This window comes from Epinephelus lanceolatus, chromosome 6, assembly GCF_041903045.1.
Source record: "Epinephelus lanceolatus isolate andai-2023 chromosome 6, ASM4190304v1, whole genome shotgun sequence".
NCBI lineage: Eukaryota > Metazoa > Chordata > Actinopteri > Perciformes > Serranidae > Epinephelus > Epinephelus lanceolatus.
The window spans coordinates 4,266,552-4,293,122 of record NC_135739.1 but is presented as its reverse complement, the minus strand read 5'-3'; the positions used below and the strand labels follow the sequence as shown (position 1 = coordinate 4,293,122).

The following is a 26,571-nucleotide window of genomic DNA, read 5'->3' as shown; positions in this document are numbered from 1 at the left end:
GAGAGCTAGGCGACAGCCACACTGTGGAAGTGACACTTTCACCCTGGTGAGGACGAGGGGGAGAAAACAAGGGCCAAAAAGAGACCTAAGAAAGAGAGGATTCATTATATCTATCTATTGTAGACATGAATGGTTGATTTATTAATTATTCTATTATTTGACCAAAAGGACAGAAAATGAATATGGCGACCTAAATGCATCATCTTTAAATGTATTATTATGGGATATATCATGCATCTTAAGCCAGCGATTAAACTTGCAGCCATTATCCGTCCTCATGTTCTATTGATTTAACTTAAGATTAGTAACGTCTCCTTGAGGACGACAAATGAGAAACACAATGATACGTCTTTAAGAAGATTTTAAGAGAGAAGGAGGCTCTGTGAGTGAAAACGTGATGTCACATGACTCGTTTTCAGCCGGCAAAAACAAAACAAAAATGCTGCAGATTCCTTTTTCCACTGGGAATGCCTCCAGTGGGCTTTGTTTCAGGCTGGTTTTATGTTCCAAAACATAAACTACAAGCTGTACCTCCTCTCCTCTTTCTGTTCCACTGTTTGCACCAGCCTCCTCTGGCTGAGGTCCTGAGCTCGCCGCAGCTGGAACACTGGTCTCTGACTATTGTGTCACACTGTGGTCTGGATGCATCACATGTCCGTTCCCTCTCTGCTTTTTCCCCTGCTTTTAATTCATCTCTTTTCCTTGGTCTGACCAGAATGCAGCTGTAGGTTCATCCAGAGGCTGGGAAATACCCGCAGCAAGTTCTCACTGCATGACAATACACTACGACACACCAGAACTTCCACTGTCAGCACACTGTGAGAACCGAGACCACCCTTTAACAAAGCTTGAGCCAGCCAGACCCAAAACACTGACTGTCTTCTTCCCTCTTCAGAGAAAGAGGAGAAGGAGGAGATGATTGGGGAGCTATGAGCTGGTGATTGTCTGTGTGTGTGTAATTAGACTGTTTGAAGCATGAAATGCCTCGAGGGTGCTAAGCCTCACCCGACACCCACAACAGGTGGAGTGAGAGGCAGAGACTGAGGGAAATGGGAGAGGACAGGAAGTGCACGCGCAGCTGCTCTTAAGAAAACAGGTGGAGCGCATCCATCCATCTCTCGGAGGGGTAAAAAGGAGAATAAAACTCTTTATGAACTGAGTGAGGAGATAGAGAAGAGGAGGAGGAGACGTGGATAAGAACAATCTTTTGTCTTCAGGTGGCAAATCCCTAAATCACAGCCCAGCCTTCTTTCCATGACTCCCTCTATGATCTGTAAATCATTGTTTCTGGGGCTCTTTGCATGTGTGTGCTTGCATGAATGTGAGTGTGTGACGATGTGTGTGTGTGTAAGAGAGCTTAATGGTTACTTACAGCCAGGTAGAGCATGGTATACATTGAAAAAGAGGCATGTCCTGAGAAGAAGGATTTCCTGTGGAGTAAAGATCTTCAGTCAGTTTTTCAATCGAAGGATTTTTTCAGTCCAGCATATTTACTGCATATCGTGTATGTAACGGTGTTTTCTCAAACCTGGCCTCCTGCACATCACTCTCATTGCCAGCACAGGTATAGTTGGTGATGTATCCCTGTGAGCAGTTGATGGTGGAGAAATCTGGCTTACACACATCTAAGAAGTGGGGTCTCATACGACCCACCGACACCTTGGCAATGTCTGTGAATGACTGGCTGACGGCACATCCAAAGAGAAACACACCCATCTGCAAGATCACATACACCAATGGTTAGACACAATAACAAAGCAGCTTACTTAAAAAAAAACTGTGGCACATTTGCCACTCAACATTCTTAGTAATTCCTAAACAATGAGTCCTCATTGTGAGACACTGGTAAACAAAAACAAGCTTCTCATTTCGTTGTTGTGGCGTAAGTGGCAGCTGCTGCTTACAGATTTCACCAGCTGTAACTCACTAAAAATAATGTTAGCTTAACAAACTGGTTTGAAATGCTGTCGCTGGCTGATTTTGTAACATTTACAGCAGCCCCATTTTAAACCAAGAAGCCTGTAAAGGAGTCTAAAATGTGCACTTCATGGTTTCATACAGTACATGAATATCATGCTAAAAGACTTGAGGCTAAAGCTACATGTCGCAGGCAAAAAGTCAGCACCCTCTCTGGATGACGATCCACGTAGAAGACATGGATATAGATAGCATTGCTCTTATATTGCAGTGCATTGTAAGTCCTCAAGTTGTAAATATGATGAGAAAAACTATAAAATTAGGCTGTTATTTCATTCTAACATAAACCTGTTCAGCTGCTCATCTTATATAGCTGGCCATGTAAAACAAAGATGAGATTAATGCTTCATCATTTGTATTTCTAAAACTGTTTCACTTCAAACAATACAAGAAAAAAAGCTTTAAGGCTTGATGACTAACTGATGTATTCGGGGAATATAATGCTGTACCCCAAATCCAATTCAGCAAGACAGAGCTGCTGTTAGCCTACACTCTAAAACCCCTTTAACACCAAAATTAGCGCTTGTTCGCGGATTGTTTAAACACAGGAAAACTCGTTAAAAATCCGCGATAAGACTCCTTTCCCATTACCAGCAGACCAGAGCTGTGCACTCGGCTCTCCAGCAGACAAGTATGCCTCTCTGTCTCTTCTCTTAATGTAAGACTACTCCTTCAATTTCTCTTTTAAACTCAGTGCTGAGTAATTTGGAACGATGTTCGAGCACTGCTTGGATGGACACGGACATTATTTTGTGATGGGCTGTCATTGCATCGCGTTAGCAAAGAGGCTAACATTAGCACATCCACCTGGGTGTTGTACTTCCATCACAGCCAATGGAAGCTGAGCTAGAGCCAGTAAATACCTGTGACTATTGCCGAGTCTTTTGACCAGTAGTGATGCCGACTGTTGCCTTCCTAATTAAATAAAAAAGCCAGATGCTAGTGGGTGTTAGTGGTTAGTGGTTCTGTGCAGTGGGAAAGGGTCTTGATAGTAGCATCCAGGATCGGCTCCCACACAGTGAGTGCGAGTTGTGAGCACGGCTTTTTTCAACTGAATCTGTAACCCACAAAATGTGGTATGAAAAGCTCCTTGGCCTACTACTGTAGATGGTAAGGCATGGCTAGTTAGTGCAACATGCTAACAATGGCAGCTTACATGAGCAGACACTGTTTGAACCCTTCCTTACACTTGTGCTGTATTTTAGTGTTGATGAGGCTAAAAATAAGAATCCACCATCCAAACTCTTTATACAGACAGAGTACCCCTCTACAGGTTAAGGGGAGGCGTTTAGCAACGAGTCATTTACGATATGTATGCAATATCCTGAACACATAACGCCGGGCGCACAACCTATTTTTCCTGTTTTAACGGAGTGTTTCCCCAACACATTCCCCACCCCCAGAACAACACCGCGAGGTTCCGTTGTTGCCGGACCTGGCCAGATGCGGGTGGCTAGCTAGCATGCTGTCGGCAAGAGTTGTTAGCGAAGTCATCCAGCAGAAGTGCTAGCAATATCTTCCTGCGAAGATCTCTCATGTTGACTGTCACTGTACCAACTGAACTAAGACGAGTTGAGTAGTGTACTATTGAAAGAGCTGATATATAGGCGTGAAATAGGCTATGGAAATGAGCACAAAATTCGATAATATAGATTAATTATCAACCGCATAGAAACCAACCTATGGTCAACAATCACTTTTAATAGTGGAAACAAAGCTTATGCTTATTTTTCTTTTGCATAAATAAATGAGATATTGTTTGTTTACAACTGTGATTGCAATTTATTTCCCACTTCCGGCACTGTAACGCTCTGTTTCTCCCATGTTGTCAATGCCCAAGCAGGAAAAATCCAACGCCTCCACGGTCCAATGGTCAATAGAACCGCTGCCGTGCTGCGCGCTAGTCCATTACTATCCGTCATTTTCACCTCCATTGGAATGAATGACTTCCGGTCAGTGTCAATCCGTCAATGCGTTAGGTTGTGCACCCAGGGTAAGAAAGCACACTTATGGAGAGCTGACCTGCTTGTAGAGGGCTGCGACATAAGGATTCCCAACAAAAGACTTGGTTCCCTCATGTAGTTGGTGAATCCTGAAGCATTCTCCAATCACAATCTGAAAGAAAGGATAGTTTTTATTTAGATCACAGAACAGCTGACACTGATCACAAATATAAGACAAATCCTACAGCTATTATGATGCTGAATCCTATAGTCTTACATTAGATTTAGGTGCATTTAAACATGCAGTAAAATGATAATGTTTGAGTGTGTATCATGCAGGAAGTCTAATTTAATTCCAGAATGAGCAGAGAGGATGAGGAGAGACAGGAGAGACAGAATGAGATTCACACAAAGACAAACATACAGAATGAGCATGGCCTGCCTTTCCCTCAGGCAGTTTTGATGCGATGTGAGATTATAAATGAGTGGTGATGCTCTGCTTAATGATGTGATGGGGCCTTTTTCAGTGGAATATGAAGGATAATGAGAGAGTGAAGGCAAGGGGAAAGGAAAATATGAAAACAAATGATCCAGACAGGGTCGATGTCTCAGACCGACCTGACTTTGATACAAGGAGGATTTATATGAGGACAATGTTCTGCTTTAGGGCTTAAGTCTAGTGGGCTAACCCTGGATCCTGTGGCATTCCAGCCAGAAGGTTTTAAGTCGTGTTGGGGCCCATGGAAAGACCTCATCTACACTGAGGGGGCTTACACCAAGCCAACCCTCCAGGCACGGACATGTCAATCACATCTGCACCACCTGGGGTATCTGAGTGACGGACCGGCTGCTCTCCACCACTAACCACATCTCCCTTTCCTTCCTCTTTCCACACAAGGCTTCAGTCTTCGGCCTACCTTCTCACCCAATCTCTCAGGAAAATATTTACCTGCCCATCTCTGAACCAGCATTAAGACTTTAAATGTGTGCACATCTGCAGGCTCAGTATTCCCCTGACCGCCTAATACAGATTCATAATGTTTGTGTATTTACATGTATTGTTTGTGTATTGTTAGGCCTGATAAACACACCTATCCTGCCTGTTGGGTGGTCAGCTGGCAGGCTCACAGCCAGAAGAAACAAACATGGCGGTGTATTAGAGTGTGTGTGCTATTGTCAATGAATTGTTTTGATCTAAGCTTAAGATTAGAACCACAGGGGGCCGATACAGGACAGAGAAGTTTATTTGGCTTGTCAGAATCTGCATTCAAACCTCTCCTCCCCTTTGCTATCTCCCTGTCTTGGTTTATTGCTGTGTGTCTGGGAGTCTAAGTGCAGACAGGGCCTGTCATGGATACGGCGGGCCTTCCTGATCAGAGCAGAAGGCTCAGTTGGTGCCTGAAGGGTTTATTTGGATCGTCAGTGCTTATTGAACTCTATCTCGCTATGGCTAACTGCGTTTCTCACAGTGGAAACGCAGCCCGTCAGACATGGATATGTCGGACCAGCAGGACTGTTGGGATTTCCCTCGCAGCGAGGATAAACAAGAGGCCCAACTGGAATCTGCTACCAGTGTGTGTCTATGTGTGCACACATGTGCGCGTGCCTGCATGAGTGAGCATGCATGTGTGTTAGAGGAATGGTGTCGGCATGGCAGTAGACGCCACTAATGAAACACAGCTGCGTGAGACACGCCAACTTTGCCCACACGTGAACATGTGAGGGAACTAACTAACAGTCTCCTGGTTCCAATAAGCAGAAGAGCTGAGCTGGTACAGCGTTTGTGTGTGCCTACCAACCTAAGCGACGTCTGGGAACTTATGAGGGGGCTGTAAAGATCATCTAGACTGACCACGTGGCATTAATTGACATGCACATACACATGTCGTTATAACATGTTTCCATTAACCCTGACCCCACGCTTAATCCTGCTGGCACTGTCCTGGAGCCATTCCCTCTCTGGAGCAGAAGTCAAGTCATGGGAATGAAGACTTCATGCAGTTGCTAACTAGCGAGATGCCTCAGGCTATCAGTGTAGCACTGCGGGCACGGGAGAGAGCACTGATACATTAACCCGAAGTCATGTGCAGGGCAGAGAGGGCATGGAGTGAGGGTGCAGGAATACGAGTGGGAGGTATGAGAATGGACCAGGGGCTTGTAAAAATCTCTTTGGTCATTGGCATGCATGCGTCAGCCCACACACAAATGTCGCTTAGGGGGCCTCTCGCCACCTCGGACTCGCTTAGTGAAGTAATAAAAACAGTATGACGAAGAAAACATCACAGGATGAAAGGGTAGGACATGTAGAGCACATTGACAGCAAAAGACTGGGGTGTTTTAGAAAACACTGCATGATAGGAAATCACTCAAACTTTCTAAATTCAGGGGCTATGTTAGTGAGAGTACTTTATCGGGCTAAGATATCTAAGAGTTAAAAAAGAAGTGACTTTAAAAAGCAGAAAAAACAAAGGGAGGTGTGAAGGTCGACTTACAGAGAAGATGGCAATAAGAATGCCAACACCACAAAGCACAGCATCGCTAATGGTGTCTCCCTCTTTTCGGGGGTAGCGGATGGACTCGTCCGAACAGTAAAACCCGCGCTGGTACGGCTTTATGGTGCTAGTCTCAATGATCAGGAAAGGCAGGCTAGCTACAAAAGACACAAGGAAAGAGGGGAGCGAAGAGAGAGAAAGACAGGAAGAGGGAGAGAAGAAAGAAAGCATAAAAGCACCAGGTCAGTGACACAGACATAAACAGGAGAGAACAGGGGGGAGCACAAGGAGCACACTGGCACCAGGGGATCACATGGGTGGGGCCTGAGGGTGGCATGTAAGGTCCGCTTAGAGGAATGATGGATTTCTTTAACTAGATTCAAGTGACACTATAAATTAAAAACTTTCACAGCCACCGTCATGAACCATCCGCCCTCCCTGTTTCTGCCTTCAGTGTTCCCCTAGTGTGAGCGCTCTTTGTGTCGGGGGGACTTACGGACACCGCGGGCAGTGTCAAGCCAACAGAAGTAAGCACTGAGGAGGGGACGGTGCTCTTCTTGTAGGGGTATCTCAGGCTGGAGTCACTGCAGTAGAGACCCCGCTGGTATGGACGAATAGAGGTACGGTGCAGAACCAGGCTGGGCAGCATAGCTACACACACACACACACACACACATACATGAATGGATGTATGAAACCACGCACACACAGACACGCCTAATACAGGGAATCATACTGCATCATGTAGCAAACCTCACTTACCTGTTAGCTGAAGAAAAAAGAATCACATTAAAACACACATAAACAGACCTTCACAGGTGTGTGTGAGCTCATGCTAATACTAATCAGGCTGTTTACTCAGCAAACCTCCTCCTGCTGCTCCTGTTGACAGTCTGACAACAGGCTATAGAGACTGAGGTTTATTCTTTAGCATTAGGAGACCCTCCTCCTCCTGACAGAGCAAATACACACTGACATTCAGGGCCCGGGGTCCATTATTGGAGACAAAAGAAACCCACCAACACGAGTACTATGTCAACACATTGTGGGAACTTTAGCGCTATGGATTGCAGGGGAAGAGAGTGCCATTCCAGGTAGAGTGTTGAAATGTCTTCCATTTGTTTGAAGTGACCCAGTTAGCTTAGCTTAGCAAAGAGGCTGACACAGAAAAAAAAAAACGGCTTGCCTGGTAACAAAATCCAGGTTTGGGATGTATAAAACAAATGACGAGACTGACCTTCTGAGGTGTTTATGGGTGGATTTAATGACCTTCAGATACTTGATACTTAATTATTATTATTGTCACTTAACATGGTTTGCAGAAATTGTTTTGGCACCACGTGGTAGCCCAGGTCCAGTGCAACGAAAGAGAGAGGAGAAAAAGAAGCAAGCAAGGTTCCATACGAATGTCACCAGTAAAAGTGAAAGACAAAGCAACTGAGCTTGTACCCAGACAAGCCTGATGGCCACCATGTTTGGTGTACTGATAAGCCCCTTTCACACATGTTGTACACCCGAAATTATCTCGACATTACACAGAGGAACTGTGTGTGAGAATGCAAGAGTTGAAAGAGTTGGATTGGATGTTAAACGAACTCTCACAGTGAGCGAGTCAGTGTGTTGATCAGTTTCTATCATGCAGTTTGTGAAACTGGAAGAAAACAGGGTCATTTATTAGGGATGCATGATATTGGATTTTTTGCGGATATCTGATATGTCGATGTGTAACTGATAACTGATACCAATATTGATATATCCACTTTTTCCCTGCCTAATTTTAGTGATCATCAAGTCTCTTCTGTAGTGGAATTAACATCATATTATGCATGCATACTCTTCTCGTAATGGCCCACGAATATTATCGTTCATCCCCATCATTTACACAAAGACAGCGATGAAACTGTCCAGCTGGAGAGATAATGAGATTCGGGAACTTCTGTCGGTAAGAGCTGAAGCTGAAATCGTCAGACAAATTCAAAGAGTGTCAAGAGACTGTTGTTAATGACCAAATTACAAACCAGCCACATGAATGCGGTGTAATCTGTGTTGTGTCCTCCCTCTTTTATGTTCTATCCAGGTGCCACCCCTCGCCTACACTAAACAGCGTATTTCCAGTAGGTGAGAACGCTTCTGAAACTGACAATCTCCTGTTGTGTGCATGTGTGAAAGAGAAACTCTAGACCTGTTTCTCCAAACACTGCCCGAGGTTCATATGAGAAAACAGCTCTAGACTGAGCCAGGCTAACTGTTTCTCTCTGCTTTCAGTCTCCATACTGAGCTAAGCTAAGCTAACCAGCTGCTTACAGTAGCCACATTTTTATATGAGAGTGATATCAATCTTCTTATCTTACTCTTGGCAAGAAAGCAAATAAGCGTATTTCCCAAAATGTCCAACTATTAATACCAGCCCTCAAGAGGATCTGGATAAGCTTTGTCCGGCTACCTCAACAACAAATGTAGAAGCTGAAAGCCGGACTGGAAGTTCAGTGAACATCCACATACTATTCTGATGAAGGGAAAATAAATACATATCTCCAAATCAAAGCAGTACAAATACAGGCGTGCAAACTCTGGCTGGGACTGAAAGTTTTCCTTCAGGGATTTTAAAAAGTGTGAACACCAAGAAAAACAAAACTAAGCCCACCCAACTCTGGAACATTTTTCGCATGAGAGCATGTTTGGCGTGTGTGCGTACAACTGTAGTAGCTCATAAGTAGAGGGAGCTCAAGACAAGAAGGCGTCCTGAAGACCCACACACTGACACACCAGCATATACATTCAACATCAGACTGCACAGAAACTGTTCCCACATGCGGTTCGTGTGGTTAGCTCACATCACAGGGATTTTTGACATTTGGGTCAAAGTCAGAAATCTACGCATGAATGTTCCTAATGCGGCTGAGAACCGCGGCTGTTGTCTCACCAGTAATGGGGAGAGAGAGATCATGTTACTGGTCTGTGCTGAATAACACAGCACTCACCAGTAACCATTCGCATGAACTTCTTAAAGACCTCAAAACACACTTTCGTATGCATTCTTGTGGAGACACACTCAAGGCTCTCACAGACTTCTTAACATCCACACTGTGACATCTGCTCCCACTTGGAAGAAGAAAGTGTTGTCTCAGGTGTCAACGAGTCCATGTCCACACTAAAATGACTAAATAGGAAAAATGTGCTGTTTTTCCTTATTTTATCCTTCTTTTTGCATTCATATATGTGGTGGTGGTTTTTGACCATAGGAAATTATAATTTTGAAAGCTGTCTCCAAAAAAATTAAGCTTCTTGAGGTCAAGAATGAACCAAGCTGATGGTCTACAAGTTGAGCCTTTTGAAAGTGTCAGTTGTCCGAGTTTTAGTGTGTCCTGCACCACTGTCACTAGTCCTTCCTTGTCACTTGAGGTTTGGTTGATTCAGCGTGTTGAATCGGTGTCGGAGCCGACGGAAATCACTCTGATTGGCAGCTCAGCTCAGTGCACAAGAAGAGAAACTAAATTTAGAAAAGGGAACAAATGGCCAAAGTCAAGAGGGAGTGATATCAAAACAAACCTGTTGTATTAGGTGAGATTATTTTTCTTAGCCATTTTACTCTTCAGCAGAAATGGTTTGTAATTCTTTCCATTATTGGTCACTAGCACACAATAACGTTAATGTGCTAAGTGGCTATCTAGTACCTTTTTCAATTGGCACTCTTGGTTGCACCAATTTTTGTTTCCATATCAGTTTAGACGCACCGTGCCACGCTAAGCTGCGGCGGAGATGGACCTTCTCAGGAGTAGGTCCAAAGGCTAAGCAGCCTGCCCTCAAGTGGGTAGCGGTGACGTCTCGCGGACCGCAGCCAAACCCTGACAACGCGCCTCAAAACTCAGCTTTCCTAACAGGCAAGTGCTCATAAAAAAATGGAAACTAGGGATACTCAGTTTGCTGATGAAGCTCACATGATGTGATCTAAAGCTCCAGAACAGCTGCTAAATGGACCTCAAGGCTAGCTCCTTCTACTTACCAAAAACAGCTGAAAACCGCTAAAATGGCGCAAAGAGTTTCAATCATTTATCTGTGATTTGTTGTTCCAGTGTAATGGAAGCAGACTGTCTCTCTCTCCAGTGTGTGGCAGAGGGCAGCAGATGGGATGGTCACTGAGGCAGACACCTGCACAAACAGGGTGCAGCGCCAGGGCTGGACAAGCTGCTGGTGGGCCCACACAGGGCTGGGCCAGGCTTTGGTGGTGTCTGAGAACCACACTGTCCACACAACAGGCAGGGTTAGCTTTGGGTGAGCCTGTTCACACAGACTTACAGGGGCAATGTGCGTGTCTGTTTTCTGTCTTTAAGCTTAATGCCTCTGTGAACTCAATTGGGTACAGTTTATACCTTAAACACACAGAGAACCTCCATGCCTCCATGAACAAAATGAGTTGCGTTGGGTAAACACTGAGATGGGGCAAACAACTTTTTCTGAAACTGGATCATGCTTTCTCTCTCATGCCAGCTTCTCCTCTGCTTTTCCATTTTCTCCTCCCTCTCCTTCCTTCTCTTTCTCTGTCCCTCCACTCTGGCCTACTTGTGGAGGGGGGATTCACATGCTAATGAGGAGATGTGAAAGGAGGTCATGGGCTTAACAGACATGGGAAACACACACAAACACAGACAAACACACATGCAAACCGGTGCTTAAAGGCTAAACCAATCGGAGAACACCATGGGAAACTCAGGCGCTAACCAGCTGAAAGACAGAAAGAGGAAAGTGAGAGCGAGCGATTGAGCACCTCAACACTATCTATTGAGAATTTATGAAAGCCTCTCTGTCCGCACGCTGCCAGACTTGAGATGCCAAGCTTTTTTGTGCTGCCCCCCGAAGCCATTTCCCTGAAAACAGCCTGGTATGTGGGCATACCACAATCAGTCCATGACCCTCTCAGCACAAGCTAAAACTCACTCTAACCCCGCAGCCCATCTGAGCCTCATCTGCAAACAGCGGTGTGAAGAAATATGACCTCTTTAATGGCAATGGTATAAAGAGCGGGTGACCTTCACAGGGCCCCGCTGACCCGGAGAGAGAGGAAGAGAGAGGAGGGGGAGTGTCAGAGGACGGAGAGATAAAAACAGAAAGGGGAGAAAAAGAAAGAGGTGGGCTGGGTCGTTGGCAAAGGCCTGTGGTGCGTCAGTGAATTAAAAAACAACTATTTTACAAGCTCTGACATGAGGTCAGTAACATTCAGTAATGCTGGAGATTCTCAAACCCTCACTGAAGGAGGAGAAACACCTGTTACGCTTGCAAACACTCCTATTCTACTTCCAAAGAGGAAGCTAAATGCTCAATGCTACATTACATCTAACTACTTTCACCTTCTGTTTTATGTTTGAGGTTGTGTGTTCTGAGCTTTTGAAGCCAATGAGCCTTATGAGCTATCAAGGCGCTGAGCTGCTTTTAAATGGCGTCTGAGAATAATTGGAGCCTTAAAAAAAACCCTTAAATTCTGAGAAAGAGACAGAAAGTATGGCGAAAATACAGCAAGAGACAAAAACACATGTGAAGTGGGTGGCTTGGGGAACAGTTCTATTTGTATTATCAGATTCTGTCATGCATTTCTCTCTTTAAGTCTATGAGGAAACTCTGCAGACCACTAAAGACTACTTACCTCAGGTCAGATAGAGAAAGAGAGAATGTGCGTGAAGGGAGAGAGAGAGGTATTTCTTTGGCTGGTTGAATCAGTGTTTATATGCAGAGGTCACTGCAGGGCCTGTGTGTGTGTGTGTGAGTACGTGTGTGTGCTGTACTTATTTTCCATCTGTAAATCCACTCACATGTTCACGCTACACTGCATGCTAGAAATCCCTGTATGTTTGCGTTTGTTGATATATGCTTTGCGTGCATATGTTCAGAAGTTTAAAGGTCTAGTGTCGGGACACTTAACTCGCTTTTCAGAGGGGCCACTTTTGCAAAATGACAGGAGACCAGGGGCCAGTTGCAGCAGCCCAGCACAGGTCAGGTATACACAAGGGTGTTTCTTGGTTATGAGGACGTTCGGGACTTCATTCGAACCTCTAGCCCTTTGTAAACAGGAATTGTGCAAATTTGCAGGAAAGCCCAATCAGTCTTCTTTCAGCATTGGCAGTATAAAAACAAAATCGGGGAGTGCAGCAAAATGCCGCCTACCTACTTTTGTTTGTACAGAATGCTCCTTTTTTGGGGCAATGGGGGGCGTGAGCAAGTAACAAAATGTGTACCTCAGCGTGTGACGTAAACAGTGACGTGGGAGGGAAGCCGCGGCTGGTCAGTCCTTCAGCGATTCTCTCGTAAGTCGGCCCGTTCTTCACCGTCCCCGTCATCTGACGGTTAATGGCCTCTTCGTTCGCGAGGACAAGGAGGGCGCACAATTCCTTGTCTCCCCAGTTGCTCATCTTTACAGTGTCTGTCAGATTTGTGTTTCCCTCTTGCTACTAGCTGCTCGCTAATTCCTGCTATCAGCTGTTTCCTGTTTATCCACCGCCAGCGGGGTTCCACCAATATGTCTACCCTACGAGGCGGAAAGTTGGGCACCTTGGATCAACTCGCCAATCTGTGTGTCTGAACGCTTGCAGCTTGCCGGCAAAATGGCCCAACATTCGCGGAAAATCTGGCAGTGTAAAAGGGGCTTCTGTTGGGGCAGTGGTTCCCAACTGGTGGGTCGTGGTCCAAAAGTGGGTTGAGAGTCCATTCCAAATGGACCGCAAGTGACTCGCAAATGTGTCAAGTTTGTAAAAAAACACACTTTATTTTGAAGTACAGTGACTTTCTAGCACAGAGCCTTTATTTTGAAGTGCTGTTTCCTGCTGTAGAGTGAGTGACTAACCAACAGCTACTTGACAGAGGCAGCAAACTAGCTCCACAACATGGCCAGATGCAAGCAGGACATTGAATATAAAGCGAAATATGTCCCTTATGGCTGGACCAGTTGGGAACCACTGTGTTAGGGAGTCCAGGGGGAATCCTCCCCTGGATTTCTTTTTTAATAAACAAGCCCTTTTTTAATGATTTTTATGCACCCTGCACTCTTTATTTACATTTAAAGTACATAAAACATTCCCATCTTGAATACATTTATCATCACTGTGAATTAGAAACTGTAAAAGAAGCAGCTCAATCCGACACACTAGACCACAGCTTGCTTTGTATGTGTGTGAGTGTGTGTGAATGCACGCATTTGTTTGTGTGAGTGAGATTAACCAGCCGGCGCCCGTTTGATTGGCTTTGGAGTTAAATTTGGTATAGCGAGTTAGCACTTAGATTAGCAGGAGTTACACGACTAAGTCTGGTTTTTACATTTCTCACAGACATAAAGGACAGAAATGTGTTTCTTCCCTCAGCTCGCTACAGTTAGAACTTGCTATTTTGTTTTTCCGTGCATTTCAACAGCGCTAATTAATATAAAGTCCAAAGTCCCTCTGTCCTGCAGGGTTAGGATCAGAGATCTATTATTTTCTCCCATCTTAAGACCGACTGTACTTGCCAGAACAGGACACAATAACTATTCTTAAGGCAGCTAAACCTCTGCGTCGCTCAAAAGGTTAATTCCCCTTGACATGGTACAAATGACCCTGCAGAGCAGCACCTGTGTGTCTGCTGAGGCTATAGTGACAAGCTTCCCGTTCTCTCATGACTCTCTCCCCTCTCTGTGTCTCTATTGACATTTTAATGAGCTTTCATGGCTTTCAGGAGCAGAATTAGAATGATATCGTGATTATGGTGAGCGAGCTGGAGCGTCAGCAGTCAGTGTGAGAGGTGAATGGGAGGCGTAGCCGCGCAGAGGAAGAGGTATTGTGGCGTGCTCTAATGGAGGATTTCCTCCTCCTGTCTCTCAAGCACACCCAGTGTGACCCGTCCTGACAAGGAGTGGGACCAAGAATTCAGAGGACGGTTAGAGAGGGCGGGGGCTGGGGGGGACTTCACTCCATAGACTGACCAGTCAATCAATCACGACTATGTCTTCTGTTCTTCTGTGATCTTTCTCACCACTCTGCAAACAATCAGATAACTGTTGGTGAATCAGTGGCTCAGAGTGTGGCTGTTTATCAAACCTCAGTGCTTTTTGGTAGCGACTAATTTGTTTTTCATGCGCCTGAAGACCCAAAATCTGGCAGAGAATATGTAGTTAGTAGAAGTGGGAATCACCAGAAGCCCAACATGAGCTTCACTTCTCAGTTTTAAGTTGTAAATTGAATATTTTTGGGTTTGGGGGTGTTAGTTGGTCAAAACAAAGAATTTCAAGACACCATCTTGAGCTCGCATTTTTCACTACTTCCTGACGCAGCCCAAGACTACTGTGAACCAAACACAAAATATATGTGTACAAATATATTTCTGTCTTTAAATCCCTTTACGTAACATCATCGTATGGAACAGACATTTCTCACCACAAACCTTGAAACAACCTGATCTGTGTCTGCCTTGTTATGACAGAAGAACCCGGCTCATGTGTACAGATCCATTACCTTCACTTGTCTATTTCAGGCCGATCCCAGTCTCCTGAGGAAACTTTTGACACACTTCTATCAGTTCATCCACACACACCCTGCAACATAACCTCTGTCGCTAAAGGACACTCTAAAGTGGCCTAAAAGGAAATATGTATAGATATTATGTTGTAGTTACGTGATATGTGTGTGACTCTGTGTGTGTGAAGAGAAAGAGATGAACAGAGAGGGTGTCCTTGTTCAATTACGTGCATTAGCAAAGCCCTCTAGTCCATTAATTTGGATAAATGCTCTCTTCCAGCAATAAGCCCCAGTGTAATTGAAGTGAGTGTGTGTGTGTGTGTGTGTGTGTGTGTGTGTGAAGAGTGAGAGCGTGTGTGCTGTTTGAGTGTGTCTGATAAGAACAAGGGATCAGAGAGAATGAGTGGCTCAGAGCCAGGTCCACTTAATGGCGGACATTGTTCTGCCAAAGCGAGGGCAGGTGAGCAGGGAGCTGGCTCAGAGGCAACAGTGTGCAGGTGGAAAATAATTGTGGAGCCTGCCATGGAGATATTCTACGTTTGGTGTATGTTAATAAGCCAAATCTTAATGAATTATATCAACAGCAACTCATACAGATTAGCTTGCACTTCATCTTCAGCCTTAAAGGGATCGTTCAGATCTTTTCGGAGTTGTGTGAGGTTTTTATCCGTAGTCAGTGCATTACATAGAGTAGACGGTAATCAGCAAGCCCCGAGTTTGGAGAAGCAGACAGGAGTACCACCATGAAAGCTGAGCGATGTACTGCTGAGGACTGGGGCAGCAGCAAAATAGATTTTGGCCACTTAAAAAAGAGTCACCTACAAAAGAGTATAGAACATTTTCTCCACTTGACCTTGTATCAGACAGCCTCAGAGAAGATGTTAACGGCTCCAATCAGTGCACTTGTCCAAGCCACCAGACTCTATTCACAAAAACAGTAATTTAACAATGTTGGACACTGGAGCTACCAGTCTAGCACTGCCTCGATCAGTTAGGTTGTTCGTGTTGTTGTGTGACTTTGGTGAATCCAAACTAACCGTTTTAAAAGCCGAAGTCAAACCATAACACAAACAAACAAACTGATTGGGGCGGGGGTGTACCAGCAGCTCCTGTGTCCAGCGATGTTAAATCACTGTTTTTCACAATGGAATCTGGTTTTGAAGAGAGCGATATAACGGCTTTAGTTCCTTGTTGGAAATCACTGGCTGACGGCCATGTAAAGCAGTGAAAATATACTGAATGTAGCATAAATTCAAACTGATATTGATCTTTCAGGGACTTCTGTAGGTGGCTGAAGTTCTAAACTATACCTTTAATATATATATCTTAACATTTAGAGAGGGCACGCACACATGCACACACACAGACGCATTCTTCAGCAGTCAACTAAAACACCACTGTGACCTCTGGGGTTTTAAATATGGCCTGCCATGCAGATGCCTTGGATGTTCTGAAATTTGTCACACATCCAACACTACACAGCGGCACAAGCCCACACAGTTCACTTTATCTGTAGGTCACTGAGGCTGTGAGTATGTGTGGCCTTCCAGACATTTGGGAACAGAGTGCATAGGTTAGCTGGGGTTCATGACAGGCCCTGGAAGTAGCTACAGAGCCAAGGGTCAAAGGTGAGGGATGTGACATCAATTTCAGATTATACTGTAGGGTACAAGAGCACATGTCACTGTAACACTGCGTATTATAACTGAGAGTGTGTGCCTGTGTGTGTGTGTGGCTATGTGGGTGTTAAAGTGGATTACTGTGGTTCCACTGGCAACTTCAGCAAAGCCTTTCTCAAACATTTTTGAGTTGTCGACCACAAAGGGTTTTAAAAATGCTCGTGCAATCCAAATAAACAAACTCGGCTCCATAAAAACCACCCAGGTTCTCCATACGCCTAATCACTGTTTAGGAAAATATACATTTATAAACAAATGCATGAACATGCGCACGTGCACACTGATACAGATGTTTGGCCTCAGATATCAGTGCTTTGTTTCCACAAGCTGCTGATGTGTTGCACACATGTACAAAGCTCACCGATACACAAATACACACACACAGGAGTGGCTGAGGTCAGCAGAGTGGTGCGCAGAGTGAATCCCTGTCCTTTTTCCCCCTCTGTGTGAATGCTGCAGCGACCGGGGGGCCGCTGGCTGAAGCATGTGCTTACTCAGAGAGATTTTTATTCACAGGAATAAATGCCCTTTTACACACACAGGCATCTGTTGGGACACTCTCTCGGGGACTTTTACCAGCAGGCACCTGCGAGGGCAGCCTCCGAATGCTGCTTCCTGGCTCCGTGTTGCTGTTGGCTTGTAGGAACATTTGAAGAGATGTTGGATTCAACACGATTTTGTGGGACTCTGGTCCACATTAGCAAGTAGAGGATATTTATAATGTGTTTTAAAAAGATCAGTTACAAGTCATCAAGACATTCCTAATGCTTGGCCACACTGTCTGTTGAGGGAGGACGAACGAACACACAGCTGCTCCAGTGAAGGGAAACTTGAGCAGCGCCCAGGGGCTAGATCAGGCTATTTGGCTGGTTGGTTGGTTGGCTGGCTGGGCGTTTCTCTGTTGTTGCCATAATGGCATTATTACCCCCTGGGACAAAAGCCTGGCCACGGAGAAGAGGGCTGTGGAGTCTTTGAAACCTGATGCCTCTGTCTGGATAATGCTCCCCTAAACTTCACTCAGAACATTCCTCCCTTTCTCGCACTCCTTCCCCTCATCTGCTCCTTAAATATCCCGCTCACCTCTGCACACATCATGGGCTGTATCTATCTGAAGACAATAGGTGTTAAATTGGAGCAACAGTGTGAATGTTCTGCATGATGTATAGTATCACAGGGAGCCTCTTCAGACGGCCTCTTCTCTGTATGTAAACAGGATAGGGCTCAGTGGCTGCAGCACAGATAAGGCCAGCACCAATAAAGATGCTGAGCTGATTACTGCCCAGCACTGGCCACAGCAGAGCAGATAAACACCACAGCCCACAATCCAGTCAACAATACTGCTCGAAGCAGCAACAGCAATAAACCACTGACAGATAATCAAGCAGTCTTGAGTGCCCGGCGAGGAGGGTCTCTCTCACTCTCTCATCATCTCTACCTCATTCACTTTTTCCCCTCCCTCCATTTCATCCTCCTTCTGTCTGCCACAGGCCCATTGGTCCTCGTTAACGAAACAAAGAGCGCTGAGATGCATCAAAAGGGGCATTGTTCTCAGTGAAACAGTGAAATCTCCCTGACCCCCAACCCCCCACCCCCCATCTCTGGTTGTGCACAGCATGCGCACACACACATATACAGAGAATTGTAGTGGGCAATGTAGTAAGAGAAAGTGACAGACAGAGGGGCCTGTGTAACAGCAGGGAGGAGGCCCAGGCGAGGACAGTGTGTTGGAGCAGAGATGAAATGGGGCCGGCAGCTCTCAGCCTGCTGGCTATGATGAAGCGCTGCTGTATAACATCATCTGCTGCTCCTGTTTACATTAAAGCTAATAGCATTGTTTCTTTTCAAGCTGCTGGTCCCATTTTAATACGTAGAACTTAGGGATGCTTTGATTGTGAAATTCTGGGTCGATACCAATACAGTGTTTAAGATAACAATTAGACTGACAGCTTATACTGGTGTTTTGTTTTTGTTGTTGTTTGTGTTTACTTCAGCTTTTGTTCTAGGCAAACAAAGTAATCGTAACTGTTTTTTTCAGCCACCAGCTGCTAACAGGTAATATTAGCTAGCTTTCAATACGGCTTTGCTGTTCATGCAGTGAACACAACGGTGCGTCAATAGTGACTTTACTGTGTCCTTTCGTTACGAAGGCGTCCCAGGGTCTCTGTTGGTCCCGAACACGTTTTCTATTGTCCCTGGGATGTCAGGATGCCATCAGTCTTAGGCCCTGTTTAGACGACAACGGTGTCTCTAAAAACAGAAAAGTCTGTCCTTTGCGTTTTAAAAAACTTCTGCGTTTATAAGACGACGTTATTGAAACAATCCCCGTTCACACAGAGCCGCAAAATCTACTGGAAACGCTGTCAATGGGTGGCAGTGTAAATTTTCAAAGCAACACCACGGCATGACGCCATGCGCCTGCGCTGAAGCGCCTTCCTCTACAATGCGGTGATTACAAACCAAAACAAAGAAGACACAATGGCGAAAGCATGCACAGATAACTTTGTCTGGATGGACGACGACGTGGAGTTGCTACACTAACAGATCTACACTTCACTTCAAATCAACAGGGTGAGCAGCACAAACAGAGCTCGCCATTGTTGTTGTGATGGTCGACTTTCTCGCGCATGCCTAGTGACTCGAACCATAATGAGCATGTGTGAAAAGTCTCCGTTTTCAGGGGAATGGCATATTGCAAGTTTACATGACAACGGAGACACTGCCGTTTCCAAAAAATTGCACTCTGGAACCCGTTTTCAAAACGCTGCGTTTTCAGGCACCCAAAATGCCGCTGTCATGTAAACGATCGGCCAAAACGCAACTAAAGTTTACCGTTTTCAGTTGAAATCGTTGTCGTATAAACGGGGCCTTAAGCCCTGCTTTTTTGTTGGCAAAAAAATTGATGCGACACAGAAAAATGTCAGCCACTGCTATAAGTGAATATTGTTTTATTTGCTGATAGGCTGATGGCTCAATAAGGTGAGTACTGAGGCCGCTACCGATGTTTGGCCAATAGATCAGTGTATCTCTGGTTGAAGTGCATGCAGTCTAACTAGGGTTGGATGATATGGAGAAAATCAAATATCACAATATTTGTTTTCAAATATCTCAATATCAGTAGAGCAACAATATTGTAGGGTTGGCTGTTGGTGTTTTCACAAAATATTTAAACAATGGCATTTTGAATAATAATCATCAGTGATGTAAATATAATGAAAAAGTGGGTAAAGGCAAATAAGAGAACAGCTAGAGCAGTCTGGTCAGTTTAGAAAACTCTAAGACCAGTGGTTCCCAACTGGTGGGTCGTGGGTCTATTCTTAATGGACCGCAAGTGACAGTACAGTGAATTTTCAGCACAGAGCTTTTATTTTGAAGTGCCCTTTTCTGCTGTAGAATGAGTAAATAACAGACTAGCTCCACAACATGACCAAATGCAAGTATGATGAGCAATGTATTAAACTGTGTGGATCTTAAACTAATGACTAAGGAGAAAAACTTGAATCCCACGGCTGGACCAGCTGGGAACCACTGCTCTGAGACAACAACCATATATAGTGAGTGCTAATTCATATGATCGTGGAAAGACAAGTGTAAGAGTGAGAAAACCTCAGAGTTGGGTGTAATGACCAATCAGGTGTTTATGAATGAGCCCATTGCCCACACACATTTCCAAAAAATATTCAATTACAACACCCACTGCAACTCAAACACAAGCTTAAACACAACCAAGAATGGCTGCTGACAAGAGTTTATGGCAGGGAGCAGCCCAGTAATTCTGCTTTATCTAAATGAGCAGTGTGAGGGTGTTTACCTAAGAGGGTTATAATCATAGATGAGAGAGTGCAGAGATATGAGAGGCAGAGGCTTTTCTACACTATTGTTGTCAAAGTGTAAACTACAAGCTGCTGCTCATCTATTGTCAGAGTTTAGTCTTTTATTGTGCAATTTAATTGTTTGCCAGGACGGAGACGTTGGGGGAAATAGTTACGAGATGAATGCGTCTGGTTTGTATACCAGTATAAAGAGACACAGTCACATCAGTCAACCTGATGCCTTCGGCTTGCCCACGGGAACCACATGGGACACACATAAACACACACATAGACACAAATTGAGCCACAGATGCCTCACACATGCTACCCACACGCATTGCAGACATAAGTGCACGCACACATAGACTCCTTTACCCCTCGGGCCATAGAGTCCTTGTAATGACAGCTCTGGGTGCTCCCTCTCCCTCGTAAACCCCCACGGGACACACATGCACACCCGCACACCTCTAATCGCAGCCCTGCACAGACATAAACCCCAAGGTTTTGTCATTTAGCTCACGCACCAGCAGAAAACCGGCCACATGTGACAATGACAGGCAGAAATGTTGCACACACAAGTCTGGCCACAATACCACCGCTACTATCCATCAAAAATATACATCAACACAAAAAGGCACACTTAAAATTCCATACATTCTTCAAGGACGAGCAGCCCTGTGGCCACGACCGTTGTCATGAACATCAGCTGATCTTTATCTTATTACATAATCAAGTGATGGTCGTCTGCCAGAGGACCCTCCTCACCTTCTTAAGAGCCCCAACCTCCCCTCGTCCTGCAGCCATAACAAACACACACCACAAGCCACCACCTAGAGCCACAGATAACACACAAGCATACATGCAGGGATGTAATCACAGCGTAAATATCATACCACACATGGACTATTGTCAGAATTGAACCTGATGTTACATGTTCCTCTGTGTGTGTCCACTGAGCCCTCAGCTTTGTGTTAGTGCGGGAAATGTCATACGGAGAGCGCTGCAGGCACTTGTTCTCTTTTCTACCCGACCTTTGACCTTATATGACAAACAGAAGAATAAACTGACAAGGAGCATCAACAGTGCGACACAGAAAATGCTATTCAATACATGTCCTCAATAGATACACGTGCCGTCTGGGAGATTGTGAAAAGCAACGTAACGGCTGCTAGTTTAAATCTATTTTGTTGACTGTTACAACACCCAAACTAGTGATGCTCGACATGGCAGACTTTGAAGAGAAATGAATATACTGGCATGTGCTTCTCCTACTTAATTCCACCTCTCCTTTGCTCTTTAGGCTCCTATATCTGGGTAGGTAGTCCACTTCTCTGCTCAGTCAGCTCCTGGCCCTGAACAGACAGACTCATGCAGAACTCCTGAGAATATCTGCCCTCAGATTAAGGTCGGCAGCTTTGGACAGGAGCCCGTGTTTGGGTTTGTGTGTGAGGGCCTCCCACTTGCTGTTTGATTACAGTTTTCTGCGAGACACTTGGCAAAAGCTACTTATCTTGTTGTTGTCGGGAGGATAAGTTTCTACACATACACTAACCACATGGTATCGTATTTAATTTTGCTACCAAACCTCTTTCGTGACATTTCTCTCCATTAGTGCGAAGCTAGTTGAGAAGAGGGAAGACATGCTCAAGTGGAGAGGGAGGGGAGAGGGAAGGAAGGGGGGGTGGGGGGTGGAAATGGGTTGTGAGGTAAAAAAAAAAATGGACAGGATTTCATTTCACAACCACACCTACCTCCGACCGACACTACCTTTCCGTTTCCCACCCTTTCCTGAGCACCACTATGCACATACACACACACACACACACACACACACAGCGTGCCCCCTGATTCACTCACTCCCAAAATTGCACCAGATGTCACATCAAGAGTCTCTGGCCAAGGCACTACAGCCAGATGAAGAATTTGAGAAATTCTGGAAAATATTTGTGGAGCGGCTCAGGATTGAAGTGGCTGAGGCCTGGAGAGGTAGAGGTTAAACCTCTCCAGCTTTAATGAGGGGCTGTGTGACTGACTGCTGTAATGCTATAGCGGCTAATAGAGAGGCAGGAGTTGGGCCAGAGCCATATAGGGTTAAAGCTCCAGGGCCAGTTTTGAAGCCGATTCCCCGGGGCCAAAAGGTTACGCTCCTCTATGCTGCTAATAACAATCTCCACGTCTGTCGCTCTTGGAAAATCACGTCACCAAACACCTGACTGTATCACAGATCAGAGCCGATAACAAGAAATGTGAGAAGCTGAAATAAAAATGGTGAGCTTGGGCCTCACATGAAGGCTTGTCACTATAGCAACACCCACATATCTAGCAGAGCTTTTAAATCAACCTACAGGAGTGAAAGTCAATGGAGCCAGTCCTGGACAGTCCATGTTTATACTCTGCAAAAAGGCCCCTGCAGCTCAAACTCTGAGTGGCTTCTAAACCCAGACAGCCACGAATGCAAACACACAATGCATAATCTCCTTTGCATTGTGTAAAACTTAATCTGGGTTTAGGTGAGGCTACTTTGAGAGGAATGCTTTCCTGAAAGCAAAGTATTTTCACAATAAACATTAACTTTAAACCCGATGACAGTCGGCTATCAGAGCATGTGAAGCCATGTTCAGGGTCGCATGTGAGACAGAGAGAAAGAGAAGAATGAAACGTCCCAGCCTGCGGTTGAGTTTGTGTATTTATAGAGTGTGTGCTCCTTATGGCGTCGCTAAATCATCTCTGCTGCACAGTAAGAGTGGAACCCGAGCCAAAGTGAAATCAGCAGATGATTCTTGGGCTCAGCAGCCAAAATTGTACTCTGAAACTCTGGTCTCAGCAGCTGAGCGCTGGGTGAGAGTGTTTGTGTGTGTGTGTGTGTGCATGCGTGTATACATTTTTTAATCACCATTCAGATCCTGCTGTGTTTATGCATCATTAGCCTTGATCAGCAGAGGCAACAAAAGGAGGGAACCATTTTTTCGTTAGTACACATGTGTGTGATTATAGATGGCCTCAGATGTCCTTTATGCTAACAGAATCATTAGCTGCGCCTGAGGGTGTGTGACTGGCAGACTGACAACCTATAGAAAGGTGTCACCGCACCATGTGTTTGTGTGTTTGTGTGTGTGTGTAACAGCAGCTGGCAGATAGAAACTAATTAAAGGTAACGAGATATTTATGCATTAACTAGCTGTATGGTGAGCTGTGGCCTTTTCTGAGAGCATTCTTCTGAGCTCTCTACACACCCGCATTCCTCATTCAGGACCCCCTGATAACCCCCCTCTCTCCTCTCCTTTAACCCCCCTGTCCCTCCACCCACTGAAACCCCCATGTGTAACCTCCCCACCAAACCACTAAAGCGGGCCAACCAATCACCACTCAGCAGCCAGATTGTGTTTAGCATGACAAAGGAGAATCTGTGAGCCCATTTGTGTCTGTGTGCTTACATGCATTGTGTGTCTGTTGTGTTTACATGCATGTGTGTGGGTGTGTGTGTGTGTGCTGCCCTTACACGGCAAAGAGGAGCTTTTACCAGCGGAGGAAGTTGGTCGTGCGGGAAATTCACTCCACATGTGCTCAAAGCTCATCTACATTTTTATGTGTTCAGATCAAACGGCCTATCTCTGTCTGAGGTTCTTTAATACGCAAACCAACATACACCCACTGGAAAACTTTGCGTCTGTCGGGCAGATCTGCTTCTTCTACCCAGCACTTCAGAGAACGTGGAGTTAATCTGCACCATTTGTAACATCCTGGGTGATAAAACCCTGTTCCTGTGTGGCGACGCTGCATATTGTGTTACTACTGTTGATGCCTCAGTTTCTCCATATAAAGCTGCTGGTGTGGCTCCCACCTGCTCCTCTAATGCCTGGTCAGCCACGCGTCCTGCCTCTCCATCTCTCTCTGTTAGATTGGAGAGGCATTCCCCTGCCACAACACATGCTTAAGCAATTATTCCACGCAGTCCCCTGGACAGAGAGGGAGAAAGAAGGGCCAGATAGAAAGCCAAGGAGAGGCAGAGAGAAAGTAATTTGAAGTGGAGTGATCGGGGGCAGCTGGCCAGGGATTTGCAGGGTTCTGGGAGAGAATGTGTAGAAGTTGAGCGCAACTCCCATAATCCTTTTCTAAAAGAGAGAAAGGAGAGGCGGAGGGATTGAAAACAAAGAGAAGAGAAAGGGGGGCCACTGGAGCGAGGAACTAAAAGGACTGGGCTACAGTGACAACAGCCAAAAACAAACCGGCTATCAAAGCAACACACACATAAACACTGCACACTGACTCTGGACGCAAGCGGAATAACAAGTTAGGACGAACACACAGACTCACAAACAAGTGGAGCACATCAGACCCAACACAGCCTGTGTGACACTTTAATCAACTGTGGATCAATACTTTAATTACACTGTGATTTTTTTTACTTCGGCCACTTTGCATCCCTGTGTGTGGACAGCTCGAGCTGGAATGGCACCTCTGGAGGGTTTAGGGTCAGATGAACAGAGGGCACAGGTGGGGTGTCACGGGCTATTTAAAGGGCAGTAAAAGGGCAGGTTACAACACTTCAAAACATTTGTGCCCGGGGCATGTTGGCAGGCGGCAGGAGCATCTGTGTCCCAGTGATGCTCTGTGGACTTTGAAATGATCAGTCTATAATATGATGTGATGACAACATTTTCATCCTGAAGTCTCAGCTGAGAGAAACACACACGTGTCAGTCAATAAGCAGAATGTCAAAGTTCCTCTTGCATTGACTATATGTGTTGTTTCACTGTGAGATTGTTTACTATGAGCTGTTTATGTTTAACAATATAAAAGCCAAATAAGTTGAGTATTGTAGTGTTTTGTGCCGCGCATGGGGTGGTGTGTTGCAGCGGGATGATAAGGGGATGTTACAGATTAAGTTGCCTTGTGGTGACAGATAACAGGCAATACTTTTAAAACGATAAGGCTTTTACTGCCAACCATTAGAAAGCGCGGGCACTGTTTAATCTGTTTGTTGTTTATGTGTGTGTGAATCCAGAGTTTAAAGACTCTGTGGTGTAAAACAGCTGATTTGATCCAAAAACTAAACAACTGAAATCATGATAAAGACAGTCTAACTTTTAATAAACTTACCAAGTAGAAGACAGAAGATGTCGAGCGCTATTAGCAGCTTCTTCTTACTGTTGTCAACACCATTGTTGTTATTTAACGTAGAGGTTCCTCCGTTCCTTGTCTCTTGGGCCATTGCTTTCTCATACATATACTTTTGCATTTGAGAAGTCCCCGTTTCAGCTCCAAATCCCACACCACGCGGTAGGTAGGTGAAGAAAGTCTGTCAGGCTCTCAAGTCCTTAAAAGAAATGTCATGCAGTTCAGCAGGGAACAAACTCCCCGGCTCGGAGGTCTCGTGAAGTTTCAAATCTGCTGATGTCTCGTTAAAAAAAGGTTAAAATATAAGTATTAAATGGTGAACGGACCCGCGCCACGGACTCAAGAAAGCAAAGTTGCCTGCGCTTGAAATGAATGGAAAGCCCGCTCCCCTTTATCGCTCTTGGTTCAAAGACTTGGAGTGAGTGAGAATTGCGCTGCGCATCGACAGCCGCTCTTGTTATATCAATCCTTCTTCTCCTCCTCCTCCCCCTGCTCTCTTCAAGTTCCCCCGGCAGCTTCAAGGCTCAGCCCTCTTCCCTCTTCTGCTAGCGGTGGGTAATCACCTCCATCCCTGCATGGAAAACTTTCTCAGACTGGTGACCAGGAGGGCAGAGAGCCGCGCGGGGATGCAGCGCCCCCGGTGGTTACGCGAGGTACGACAGGCGCACTGGAGTGATGGTGGTTTGGAGCATTTCAGAATATGTTGTTATTGGAGACGGGACACAAAGACTGAAAACAGCCTTGGCATCAATGAACTCAGACATCTACCTGTATGACTAAATGAGGAGATGCCATTATTGTGCGCGTGCAATATTCACTTCATATCTGTCATACTACACATTACTGGACTTTGCTGCTGCTGCTGCTTCTTGCACACTCGTTAGTTGCACTTTAAGATATATTTTTCAGAAATAATATTACCTATTCGCGTCTCTGTAAACATCCCATTACCTCATATTTGTCTTTTCTTTTTTCTTTTTCTTTTGTTCCTAACTGTAAAAAAATGTTGATAATAAAAGTATTAAAAACGGCTTATTTTTTTGTGCTTATATGACGTTATTGTTGACTATCTCTTATCT

General features: G+C 45.1%; 1 protein-coding gene across 2 annotated transcripts in view; it reads right to left on the bottom strand.

Annotated features, from left to right (window-relative positions):
* The window catches only part of plpp3 (phospholipid phosphatase 3), a 38,459-nt gene extending 12,388 nt beyond the window's left edge, over window positions 1–26,071 (bottom strand). Inside the window, exons 1-5 of one of the 2 annotated variants that reach the window (XM_033622317.2) lie at window positions 25,475–26,071; window positions 6,413–6,570; window positions 4,000–4,092; window positions 1,529–1,716; window positions 1,373–1,430 (exon numbers count right to left, since the gene is read on the bottom strand). In XM_033622317.2, coding sequence (XP_033478208.1) covers window positions 1,373–1,430; window positions 1,529–1,716; window positions 4,000–4,092; window positions 6,413–6,570; window positions 25,475–25,613 — 636 coding nt within the window. In that variant the 5' untranslated portion in view covers window positions 25,614–26,071. Of the gene's footprint in view, window positions 1–1,372; window positions 1,431–1,528; window positions 1,717–3,999; window positions 4,093–6,412; window positions 6,571–6,908; window positions 7,064–25,474 lie in introns of both variants that reach the window. The other variant, XM_033622318.2, reaches the window with a different exon arrangement.
* Between the last annotated feature and the right edge of the window lie 500 nt (window positions 26,072–26,571).